The sequence below is a fragment of the Akebia trifoliata genome, chromosome 11 (genome assembly GCF_017979445.1).
Source record: "Akebia trifoliata isolate Shusen 1 chromosome 11, ASM1797944v1, whole genome shotgun sequence".
Taxonomy (NCBI): domain Eukaryota; kingdom Viridiplantae; phylum Streptophyta; class Magnoliopsida; order Ranunculales; family Lardizabalaceae; genus Akebia; species Akebia trifoliata.
In genome coordinates this window covers 35,728,814-35,741,721 of record NC_141385.1, presented here as the reverse complement: position 1 = coordinate 35,741,721, position 12,908 = coordinate 35,728,814, and the positions used below count along the sequence as shown (strand labels likewise).

The 12,908-nt window shown below is 36.5% G+C and overlaps 1 protein-coding gene across 1 annotated transcript in view; it reads left to right on the top strand.

Annotated features, from left to right (window-relative positions):
* The window catches only part of LOC147391407 (pleckstrin homology (PH) domain-containing protein), a 114,657-nt gene that overhangs the window by 40,264 nt on the left and 61,485 nt on the right, over positions 1 to 12,908 (top strand). Inside the window, exons 11-21 of the mRNA XM_086459793.1 lie at positions 6,368 to 6,460; positions 6,560 to 6,884; positions 7,147 to 7,251; positions 7,340 to 7,435; positions 7,530 to 7,597; positions 8,716 to 8,836; positions 8,923 to 9,129; positions 9,230 to 9,433; positions 9,520 to 9,629; positions 11,755 to 11,851; positions 11,932 to 12,030. Of these exons, the coding sequence (XP_086315919.1) occupies positions 6,368 to 6,460; positions 6,560 to 6,884; positions 7,147 to 7,251; positions 7,340 to 7,435; positions 7,530 to 7,597; positions 8,716 to 8,836; positions 8,923 to 9,129; positions 9,230 to 9,433; positions 9,520 to 9,629; positions 11,755 to 11,851; positions 11,932 to 12,030 (1,525 nt within the window). The remainder of the gene's footprint in view (positions 1 to 6,367; positions 6,461 to 6,559; positions 6,885 to 7,146; positions 7,252 to 7,339; positions 7,436 to 7,529; positions 7,598 to 8,715; positions 8,837 to 8,922; positions 9,130 to 9,229; positions 9,434 to 9,519; positions 9,630 to 11,754; positions 11,852 to 11,931; positions 12,031 to 12,908) is intronic.

The window sequence follows — 12,908 nt, the reverse complement described above, 5'->3', positions numbered from 1 at the left end:
CAATTTCGAACTCCTTTCCAAGTTTTCACAAATTGTTTTCCAACTACTAGACTTTCTGCTGATCTACCTCTAAAAATATTTGGTTGTACGGTTTTTGTTCATGAACATCGAAAAATTGGAAAACTTGAGCCCAGAGCTATAAAATGTGTCTTCATTGGTTACTCCCCAACTCAGAAAGGCTATAAATGTTTTGACCCGATATCGAAAAAATGTTTTGTCACAATGGATGTTACATTTTTTGAAAAACAACCATATTTTAAGGATATTCATCTTCAGGGGGAGATTTTTAAGGAAGATTCATTTAACTCGGGCAATGTTTTTCTCTCAGATGATGTGTTTCTCTCGCAAGAATCTGAGTCTAGTATCTCTGCACCTACAGTAAATGGCCAAGATTCATTCCTTGATAATCATCCTATTATGAGTGACGTTTCCCCTGAGTCTAGACCTACATTTGAAAAACAATTTAAAAATCAGAATTCTGAACAACAAATTTTGGAAACCGAAAATAAGGAACAACCTATTTTAATGTCACAACATGATAATAGATTCAAGGATGGTGACCGAACTTGGAAAGGGATTGTTTACTTGAAGAAGAATCATAAGAAAATGAAAGACGAATTGACTCTACAGCACAGCCATGATTCTGAACCAAGGACGAATCAACAATCTGAGTCTGTTACAGGTAATTCTCTTTCACTTTCCAACAGTCAGTCTAAGCCTTCTGATTTAGACATTCCTATAGCTCTTCGTAAAGGGGTTAGATCTTATACTAGTCATCCACTGTCTAAATTTGTATCATACTCGAAATTGTCTTCATCTCTTGCTGCTTTTACCTCTCAATTGTCCAGTGTAGAAATTCCTAATAGTGTACAGGAGGCTCTAAAGGTTCCAAAGTGGAAGGAAGCAGTACTTGAAGAGATGAAAGCTCTTGAGAAGAACAATACTTGGAGTGTTGAGGCATTGCCAGTTGGGAAGACTACTGTGGGTTGTAAATGGGTCTTCACTGTGAAGTACAACTCTGATGGTTCAGTGGAAAGATACAAGGCTAGGTTGGTGGCAAAGGGATTCACCCAGACATATGGCATTGATTATTCTGAGACTTTTGCTCCTGTTACAAAATTAAACACGGTGAGAGTACTTTTATCTATTGCTGCTAATCTGGACTGGCCATTGCAACAACTAGATGTGAAGAATGCCTTCCTCAATGGTGACTTGGAGGAAGAAGTGTACATGGATAGTCCGCCGGGCTTTGAGGAGAAGTTTGGCTCAAGAATATGCAAACTAAAAAAGTCCCTGTATGGTCTCAAACAGTCTCCAAGGGCTTGGTTTGAGAAGTTCACACAGTCTGTCAAAAAACAAGGATATTCTCAAGGACAAGCTGATCATACCTTGTTTTTCAAGTTCTCTCATGAAGGAAAGGTTGCTGTGCTAATAGTTTATGTTGATGATATTATTCTCACAGGTGATGATGTGATCGAAATAGAGAGATTGAAGAAGAGCCTTGCTTTAGAATTCGAGATCAAGGATTTGGGAGCACTAAGATATTTCCTTGGCATGGAAGTTGCTCGTTCAAGGAAATGAATCGTTGTCTCTCAGCGAAAGTATATTCTTGATCTTTTGAAGGAAACCGGGTTAAGTGGTTGCAGACCGGCTGAGACTCCCATGGATCCCAATGTAAAGCTTTGGGAAGAGGGAAGTGTTCCTGTTGATACTGGTAGATACCAGAGATTAGTTGGAAAACTAATCTATTTATCTCATACTCGACCGGATATTGCCTTTTCTGTCAGTGTTGTTAGTCAATTTATGCACGCACCTTATGAAGAACACCTCGAGGCGGTCTACCGAATTTTGAGATATTTAAAGTCTACTCCTGGAAAAGGTTTGTTTTTCAAAAAGACAAATCAAAAGAGTGTTGGGGTATTTATTGATGCAGGTTGGGCAGGTTCGGTGAATGACAGGAGATCTACTTCAGGGTATTGCACCTTTGTGTGGGGAAACTTGGTTACCTGGCGAAGCAAGAAGCAAAATGTTGTTGCCAGAAGTAGCGCAGAGGCTGAGTTTAGAGCAATGGCTCAAGGGATCTGTGAGGTATTGTGGATATACAGAATCCTCGAAGAACTCAAGATGACTGTGGAACTTCCTCTGAAGTTGTAGTGCGACAACAAGGCTGCAATAAGTATTGCTCACAATCTTGTCCAGCATGATAGGACGAAGCACATTGAGATTGATCGACATTTCATTAAGGAAAAAATTGAAGCTAGAATTGTTTGCTTGTCGTTTGTGCCTTTTAGTCAGCAAACAGCCGACATCTTGACTAAGGGGCTTGCTAGACCTAACTTTGAACATCTGATAAGCAAGTTGGGCATGATTGACATCTATGCACCAACTTGAGGGGGAGTGTAGAAGAATCCGGAAATCTGATCTCATAGAATCAAGAAAATAAGATATTCTTCTTGATTATTCTTGATTACTCTTAACTTTCTAGAATATTCCTGTAATGTTCTACAATAGGATAGTTGGTTTATTATTCTAGAATATTCTTGAAGTTCTAGATTATTCTTGTAATAGGATAGTTGGTCTATAAATACCACTATTGGGACATTTGTAATGATCATCCAAGAATTCTCAATAAATTCAATTTTTCTACAGTATCTAAAGTAGATGAGTCTGATTGTGCAGGCTCAGAGAAAGCATTACCTAGAGGATTTATGTACTCATGGCGGTGTGGGAGATCAATTGACTCTTCTCCTTGAGCTGTATTCCTTTGCGAGTAAACAATATCAAAGGGTATTATCCCTGTGTTCTTGGTGATTGTTTTGTCCATGTTTGGTTCATTGGATTCATGATTTTCATGTGATGGCATTATGGATGGGCCTGTATTTTCATTATTTAAAGAACCTAATTCACAAATATCTGGTGTATAGGAGACTGGTCAACATCGGCTATGGTTGCAAGGGAATGGCCAATCGACACATCTTCGAGTTGGAAATAGACATCCGAATCTTCGTTTTTTCTCACCCCCTGAAGATGAGTATTGAAAAACGAATTTTGTTAAAAAAAAAGTTACATCCATGGTGACAAACAATTTTTTAGTAATCGGGTCAAAACATTTGTATCCCTTTTGATTAGAGGCATATCCAACAAAAACACAATTTTGAGCTTAGGGTTCAAGTTTTCCTCGGTTATGATCATGAATGTGAACGAAAACAGTGCATTCAAATATCTTTAGAGGCAAATTTGATGGGAGCTTATTATTTCGATAAAACTTGTGGAAAAAATCAAACGGAGTTTCAAAGTTTAAAACCTTACTAGGCTTTCGGTTTATAAGCCTCGCCTGAAAGATATTTAGGTACCTTAGTTGAGAAAAGCAATGCCCGAGCTACTTCTAATAGGTGTTTATTTTTTCCTTTTAGCGACTCCGTTTTGTTGAGAAGTATTATTGCAAGAGCTTTGATGAACAATCCCCGTTTCTAAGAAAAAATTCCCTAAATTTTGTTAAAGTACTCTTTGCCATTATCACTCCTAAATATTTGAATTGTTTCAAGAAATTGATTTTGCAGCATGGTGTAAAAAATTTTAAAATCCGCTTCTACATCAGATTTTTTCCTCATTATATAAACCCAAGTTAATCGTGAATGATCATCAATAAATGTGACAAACTATCTTTTTCTTGAATTTTTTAGACACCTGACAAGGTTCTCAAACATCACTATGGATAATTGTGAATGGCTTAGACGCTTTGTAAGATTGGGGAGAAAAAAAATTACGATGGGGTTTAGCAAGCTGACAAATCTTACATTAAAAAAAAGATGGACTTTTATTTTTGAAAAGAGTCGGAAACAAATACTTTAAATATTGAAAACTTGGATGGCCTAATCTATAATGCCATAACATTATTTTATTATCTCTGGGATCAAAATAGAATTAAAACAAGTACTAATGTTTAGTCTACTCGAGTTGGGTCTATCTTCAAAAAAGTAGAGTCCAGCACACTCCCTAACGCTGCCAATCGTCCTCCCCGAACTCAAGTCCTGGAACTCACAAACGATGGAAAAAAATTAACACGACATTTGTGATCAAGGGTGATTTTACTAATAAACAATAAATTACAAGAAAGGTTCAGAACATGAAAAACATTATGAAGAATTAAGGAAGAAAAGAGTTGAACAGACCGGGTTCCAATTATGATAGAAAGGGAACCATTTGCAATTTTGACCTTTTTATTGCCTGCACAAGGACTATAAGAGGAAAAAAGTTTTGAGCAACCGGTCATGTGATCAGTTGTTCCAAAATCGATGATTCATGGATTTACAGAATTTGAGAAGACACTAAGGAAGGCTAAAATAAAAGAGTTATCTTTCTGAGCTAAAGAGCAAGAAGGAGTTACAGATGATTTTGGAGAGTGAAATAGTTTGTATAGGTGCTCTAATTACTCTTTTGTGAACGAGACCATTTCCGAATTGACTTCATGCTCTTGAGAATACTAAGTTGCAGCCTGTAATGCACGACCTTTCCACTATTTTTTTTCTTCCAGTTTGGTGGTTTACTATGAAGTTTCCAAAAGGTATCCATTGTGTGCCACGGCTTTCTACAGTGTTCGCACCATAGCTTCTTCCTTTTGTCACCTTCGGAATCCAATCCTCTAGATGCGAGAGTCGAACCCTCTAGTCATTGTTTGGACTCGGCTCTGGATTTCGCAGCATAATCCTTCGTCGGGACTCCTTATAGCGAACTTTAGAAAACACCTCACGGATTGAGGGCAAAGGTTTCCGACCAAGAATTCTCCTTCTAACCTCATAAAAACTGCGATTTAGACCAGCAAGTAGCATATACACACGATCATTTTCTGCATTCTTTTTGTAACGAGCACAATCATTAGGATTTTGCCAATCATCATCGTAACACTGATCCAATCCTGCTATAAAGTGATCATTTCGTTGTAATAAATGGTAACTTCACGATCACCTTGCTTTGACTGTCAGAGTTGTGTTTTCAAATTGAAAATTTGTGATAAATTCTCCAAATTAGAATAACAATCTCGCACGACCTCCTAAATTTCTTTGGCTGTCGGTAAGAACAAGTAGGGCTTCCCAATTGCTGGCTCCATCGAATTGATGAGCCATGCAATGACAAGAGAATTTTCAGATCGCCATTTATTTAGGTATGGGTCAGTCGTTGTAGGTTGTGTTACTTCGCCTGTTAGATGTCCCAATTTACCCCTTCCATCGATTGCCAATTTCATAGATTGCGCCCATTCGAGATAATTTTTCCCATCGAGTTTGTGAACTGTCAGTTGCATGTTAGAAATTTGGGATTGAGATTCGCCAGATGATGTTGATGTCGTCGATTGGGTGATCTCGGAGGAATCTGCTGATGCTGTAGGATGTTTTGTTGCGCCTATCATAGCTGTCTTTACCATGGAAAATCAAATCTAGAGCACAAGGCTTTGATACCATGTAACTTTTGAGAAGAAGAAATAATTATTCTATTTAGAAAAATAATGAACTAATACATAGATTTACAGCAAAACAATAGTACCAGTTCTTAAACTAATTTTGCTATGAAAAAGGAACTACTAATTACAGCAAAAAAGGAGGAAACTGCCTAACTAAGATTTAAAATTTGAAATACTAATTTCAAAAAATAAATATCCTAACTACTTCCTAAAATTTCAACACTATTATTTTTAAAATGTTGAGTATATGCATCTTAACATAAGATCATGATATCCAGTGATTAAACTTAAAGTGGAGTCCACTTTAAGAATCCAAAAATAATTTGATAATTAAAGAAGAGCCACCTTTCATATCATGAAATAGTTATACATTATTAACTATTTGGCTTCTTGACTTCTTGTATTCTTTTTACTAAATGACTAAACGTAATAAATTTGGTAAATGAAAGTTATCCATATATATTATTCTGGGTTTGTTTTAATTTTCCTATATTTTTTTTGAGTCGTACTGGAGTGACCTCAAGTTGGAACCTCATATCGCACTCCTTGACGTGTAAGTGGATAGGAACCATAGATGTTTTTTCACTCGTATCTTGATGAAAGCATCTATGGTTCCCATACACTTTCACGTCAAGAAGTGCAATATGAGATTCCAGCCTGAGGTCACTTCAGCATTTTTCAAATATTTTTCCTTTTGTTTTTAAACATATTTTCCTTATTTTTTTTATTGTTTTATTTATTTTTTTGAAAAAGAAATAGTTTGTGCCATATGCAATTTCACATATGCTATTTGATAACATTGATGATTAGTAAAAAAATAAAATCCTACTGTCTAAAAATACCATTTTAAGTCTGCATTGCTCACTTTTATTCCTACAAATATATACATACTTTTCCTTCGTTTTGATGCAGGATGTTGGCTCACAAATTTGTGGAGCAGTCAACCGAATCAGACCTCAATTTGAGAAAACAGAAACCGAAGAAATCGTGGTGGTCACTTGGATGGTTGATAGCTTACCTTGTTATTAGTTTGTTTGGTGCTTCTCTCACTTTTAATTTTTTGTGATTCTTGAGATTTTATTGATGAAATAATCCTATTATCAGGGGTAATCAGTCTGTTACGGATGAAAATGAGCCTTGGCACTTTAATGATGAAGACTTGGAACGACTAAATAAAATTATAGGTTACAAGGAAGGTGATGATGGGCAGTTTCTGGCAACTCAAGACGAAGGGAACGTACTTCATACTTCGTTGGATGTTCACATGAAACATAATGCTTCAAAGCTTGTTGCTGAGGCCCAGAACTTCCTTGCTGAATTATCTTGCGAAGGCCTGGATTGCTCTGTAAAGCTTTATTCGGAGACGAAAGTTTTTGACCTAAAGTTGGGATCATATCGGTTGTCATCGCCAAATGGACTCCTTGCCGAGGTTTGGATGTAGCACTTGAACTTATTTCTTTTATTGGAATTTTATCCTTTCCCTTTTTTAGAGAGATTCTATTACCACACCAATATTTGCTAAAGCCACACCAATTCATAGGTAAATCACCAAAGAATTAGCACACATTCGGGGTAGCGTTAACAAAAGTTGGTGTGGCAATAGATCTTTTATTTATTTATTTATTGAAATCCTGGTTTTGTTCTTATGAATTTTATGGTCACAACCTGAACCATTGTTAACATTCATGCAGAGTGCAACCATTGACGATTCTTTAGTTGGTGTATTTTCCTACAAACCATTTGACACTAAATTGGATTGGAGTCTGGTTGCGAGAGCTTCACCATGTTACATGACTGTATGCTATTTCCCAGTTATTTTCTGATTGCTACTTTGTGCAGGTTTATGGTCATTTACTGACGAACATATATATTTTTTTTGAATAGTATATGAAGGACTCCATCGATCAAATTATCAATTTTTTTGAAAGCAGTGCTGCTGTTAGTCAAACAATAGCTTTGGAAACTGCAGCTGCTGTACAGGTTTGATTTAACAAATCCCTAACCTCTTGAAATTTTGAACTATATTGTTATCTAAATTGTAGGTTGATGATGAGCTTTTGCGTTCTTTGTATAGATGACAATTGATGGAGTCAAACGCAGTGCTCAACAGCAAGTGAAAAGAGCATTGAAGGATCATGCCAGGTTTATTTTAGTTTTAAAGTATAGATTTGCTGTGTATATGATTTGCCAAATAGTTTCTTTTAATTATAAATCAAATGTGTTGAGAGGATAAAAGAGAAAACATGGTTAGATTAGGAATCAATGAAGAGATATCACACAGATATGGAGATAGAAAAAAGAGTTCCATATCTAGCTCATTTGGTTTTGGTTCTGTATTGCAACCATGTTTGATTGTAGCTTACTTGTGAAAAATGGAGCTTGTGTTATTTAAGCTTAAAAAATTGTAGAAAGAAGTTCAAGATATGGATGGTCGATTGTAGCAAATATATAATAGGAAATACATAAAACTGGTGTATGAGCTTTGCAATATTTTCCTAAGACTTTACAGTTTTGTTCCTATCAAAGGGTAGATTGTTATTCACTATTTTGAGAGAAGAGTGAAAAAGCAATGTGGTGTGTTCAAATCCTCCGACAACATTCCTAGGTTCCCCAGCTTATTCAGATGGCTAGGGCTAGGGAGGTTCTATAGGAAGTGAGGGTAGGTTGATCTGTTTTGCATTTTTTCCTTTTTGTATCTTGTGAGATGATTGTATTAACATTGGTTCCAAGAAATTTGAATTAATGAGGTGGAGATAGACAGGCTCCGTGTTTTACTCCTAAGGAATCCTAATGGTTAGCGGAGGTATTAGAGGAAGCTAATTAAGGTTCCTTCTGAGGGTTTTGGTTGAGGACCAAGGCAATTTTATGTGAAGCTTCGTCACAAGAGATAAACTAGGATGCTGTGTGTGAAGCAATTGCTGAGATGTCCAAAGGGCATTACAACCTTGTCCCAATGACTTTTGGGTTGAGTCCCTTTTGACTTTGCCAACCCTTGTGGAGTGATTTGTTTGTCATACAAACGTTTTTCTTATCATTTGAACTAAGTATAATGCAAGTTGAAATTCATATACAACTGCAAAATGAAATTTGCAGTTCAAAAAAAATAAATAAAACTTGAAGAGAAGAATGTATTTAAGGATTGTGTCCCATGGTAGAGATCCAATCATTCTATATTTATTTGATTTTTATATGATATTTGATTTTGATATATAGTTTGAGATACGAATTCAATTAAAAAATAGCATTATTCTGTTTGCTAGGTTTTTGCTGGACTTGGACATTGCAGCTCCCAAGATAACCATTCCTACGAACTTTTGCCCGGACAACTCCCATGCTACTAAACTTCTACTTGATTTAGGAAATTTTATGCTTCATACGCAGGTTCCACCATAAACTTCGTACTTTACAATACAATTTGAATTCCATTAGTGTTAGATCTAAATGTACAAATTTTTACATGTATTCAGGATGACACTGATCCAGATTCATCCAAGGAGATGGATATATACTTGCAGTTCAATTTGGGTCTAAATGATGTATCTGCTTTTTTGGTGGATGGTGATTATCATTGGAAAGAAACTCTGCCCGATATGTCTGCTAGCTCTGCCCAATCGAATAGTTCTACTTTCTTGCCTGTCATTGACAAGTGTGGTGTAGTTATGAAGCTTCAGCAAGTTAGCACTTTCATGACATTTCCTTTATAATAATTGTTCATATATTTCTTTTACAATATATTAGCTATTACAATTATTGATCTTTCTTTACAATATACAGATACGGTCAGAGCTCCCGACCTATGCATCCACAAGAATCGCTTTGCGCCTTCCTTCTCTGGGGTTTCATTTTTCTCCCTCTCGCTATCATCGATTGATGCAAGTTGCAAAGATCTTTCAGAATGAGGACAGTGACTCCTCTGATAATATCCGCCCTTGGAATCAAGCTGACTTTGAAGGATGGTTGTCTGTTCTCGTTTGGAAGGTTTGTTCTTTCTAAATTTTCTTTGTAGTCGTTTATTGGTAGGATGATGATATTCTCTAATCTTCTTTTACAATTTTATGTGACAGGGCGTTGGAAATAGGGAAGCTGTGTGGCAACGCAGATATGTCTGTCTCGTTGGCCCATTTCTGTATGTATTGGAGGGCCCTGGGTCCAAAACATACAAGCAGTTCCTCAGGTTTCTCATATCCTTCTTTTTATTTGTTTCATATTTGTCATGAAGATATTCATAGAAAGTAAACTGATTGATTAAGAAGGTTTACAAAGTTTAATCTTAAGGAACAGAATTTTCAAAATATCAATTTACCTCCAGTTAGTGGAAAAAATATGAAAATAAATTAATCTAAACTAACATATAGTTTTTTTGATTGATAAAGAGATTTTATTAAAAATGAATATGAAAAGGGAGGTCGAGATGACCATCCCACAGTACAAACAAGAAGCACCTAAAACAAAGCCAACTACCTCCCGACAAGACAACAGGCCCTATCCCATCTTATAAGAAAATCTTTAAAAATATCCCCTTGAATTCTTCTAACAATTTACCCCAAAAGAACAAAATTTTCAATATTGAAATGATTAACTCCTGAATGGACAGCTCCCTTCCTTAAAAAATACTGTTATTTCGCTCCTTCCAAAGGCCCCCAACATATAGCAGATGACAGAAGACCCCAAAGTATACACTTGGATTTCTTCCATGGCCTACCCCAAGCCTTCCAAGATTCAAAGAGAGAGGACAATGAAGATTGAAAGCAACCCAACAACCCAAATACCGGCGAAAAGTGCAACCAAATTTGCTGTGCCATCGAGCAATGAAGGAGAATATGATCTACCGATTCTCCAACTTCCTTGCACATACAACAAAAGTTTGGAGGCTAGAAGCGTCTCTCGATGATTTGATCTAGTCTTAGTAATCTCCCAAGTAAAAATTGAGACTTTAGAAGGCACTTTTTCCTCCCCAAATGGAAGAATGAGGGAACATTTGGGTATGATCCGGGAAAATCACATGATACATTGATCACTCAGAGAACAATCCCTACCCACATCTCACGATCCGTGCGTTTGGGTATGATTCGAGAAAATTACATGAAACATCGATCGCAGAGAGAACTTGCCCTCCTTTGTCCCTATCCATATCTTATGATCCGACATCACCACCTATCAGAATAGTCTCAATGCTCAGATCAAATCTCCGACACATCGATCCTCCCATAACTGAACTCTATTCCCTGTACCAACCTTATACCTCACATTCTTACAAAATAATGGAAGTTTCTTAAGAATCCTCCCAAACCCCCAACCATACGGCCTTTTGGCCTCTCCACTTTCTTAGCCATGCTCACGAACCCTATACTTTATCTATAATGACTCTCTTCCACAAGCTATCTTCCTCTTCACCAAATCTCTAGAGCTATTTACCCAAGAGAGCCGAATTCATCAAGCTAAATCCTCTAAAGCCCAACCTCCCATACTTTTAGGAGCACACGTCCTAAGCGAACTCCTCAAATGATACTTCCTCATGCCATGCACTAAGTAGTTTGAATTTTGAAGTGTTACATGAACATAGCATCAACTTCTTGCTAGTAAGTTAGATTTTTTTTTTTTTTTGCCATTTCAAGATTGAATCCTAACCCTAATACCCATAAAACCCCACCTAACCCTTCCCTACTTGAACCACATCATATCTTACCACCCAAAACCCTAATCACCTTCCGTTTTTTTTAGCCTACAATTTTTCCAATCCTTGTTAACTTGTTGCCCCCCCCCACATAAATCAACACCACTTATTCGGCTATTTTTTCATTAAAATTGAGCCTAGAAATCTGTTTTTAACATCTAAATGAAATCCTATGTTAGAGTAAGACTTGTCTTCCATTGGAACCTATTGTTAGTACTTGAATACCTATTATTGTGGAATTGTGATGAACCTAAGGAATTTTTTGATTGTTGCTTGGATTCTCTTGCATATCCATGAATGTATGAGCTAATGATTTATATTTGCATTGCTTATGTCAATTCAATCTGATCTCGGATTTATTATCCTAGGGTAATATTCACAGTCCTGCATCATGCATCAATATGATTTTTAACTTATCCAATAAATATCAATCTTATCATGTAAATGCTTTCTTTATATGGTTGCATATTACCTTTGAAAACAAATGATTTATCAGAATGCAAATTTAATTTAATGAAAAGCCACCTACATATCTTTACTAAATTGGTATTGAGTAACTTACACCGCCAATGCATGGTGCTTTCTTTTTCACAAACATCGCCTAAAGTTTGTTTCTTTTCTTTAGCTTACGAGGAAAACAAATATATCAAATTCCTAAAGAGCTGATGGGCAATGATGAACTTGTGTTGGCTATTTATGATGCTGGGCAATCCATTACTAAGGTTTGGTTGACATAGTCATATTTGAATTTTGACATGATGTCATGGTTCTTCTTTAAATTTAATTCATCTTCTGCGTGTAGGTTGTTGAAGATGTAAATGCCCTAATCTTGCGATGTGACTCTGATGATTCAAGGAGAACTTGGCAAAGCCGTTTTCAAGAGGCTATATATCGTGCATCGGTATATCTTGGGTTATCTTAATTTGTGTTTTTCGTAAATCATAACTGACCATATATGTATTTTTTTATGTTCTTATTCTTTATTTGTACTATTTGTCAAGCATTATGGACTATCAAACTGTACCTTAAACCATTGTCTATCTGATGATTGTTGTCACTAAAAATCAGTGAAGTGGCTGTTGTACAAGCAATGTGGTATTCCTGTGTGGAGTTTGAAGATGAAGCAATAAATTCTTGTTTCGTGCAATTCGGACACGGGAGGAAGAAATTAGGATTTTATGTTTTGTCTTACACCCCCTTAATATTTTACTTTATCCTGTGGCGGGAAACTTACATGCATACTCTTACTAAAGATACATGCACAATGTTTCCTTCTATGTCCCATACGTATGCAGCTATATTATCTGACTAATAATGATTTTGAAATATCTAGATCAACTTAACAACACTATTAGAAAGTAAGAGTAGTCAACAGGGTTGTGGTATGAGCATTCCAAAAGAAATTGCCAGCTCATCTCTTATGTGGGAAATATATTAGGTTGCACACTCCTCGAGATCTGAGTCAATTAATGCTGTCTTCTCCGGTAAACTATAACACTTCTAGTCTTCTTCTTCGATGTATTGCAGTATCTCTGGTGGTATTCTTCGATGGCTTAATGCAAAGACACTGGTGTGGTGTTGCCCAAAGGGCCTCCGACGATGAAGTTAGTAACTTTTGAGTTGCGGAGCGAAGAGAGGAATGGGGAAGAAATTTTCATGTTAAGACTTTGGTTTTCAGTCTTGGTCCCCCAAATGGAGAGGGCTCTTCTTTTCTATAGAGCTAGATAAATTGCATTGAATGAGGAGTGTTAAGTGTAAATGCTCCTCTACTAGTTCATG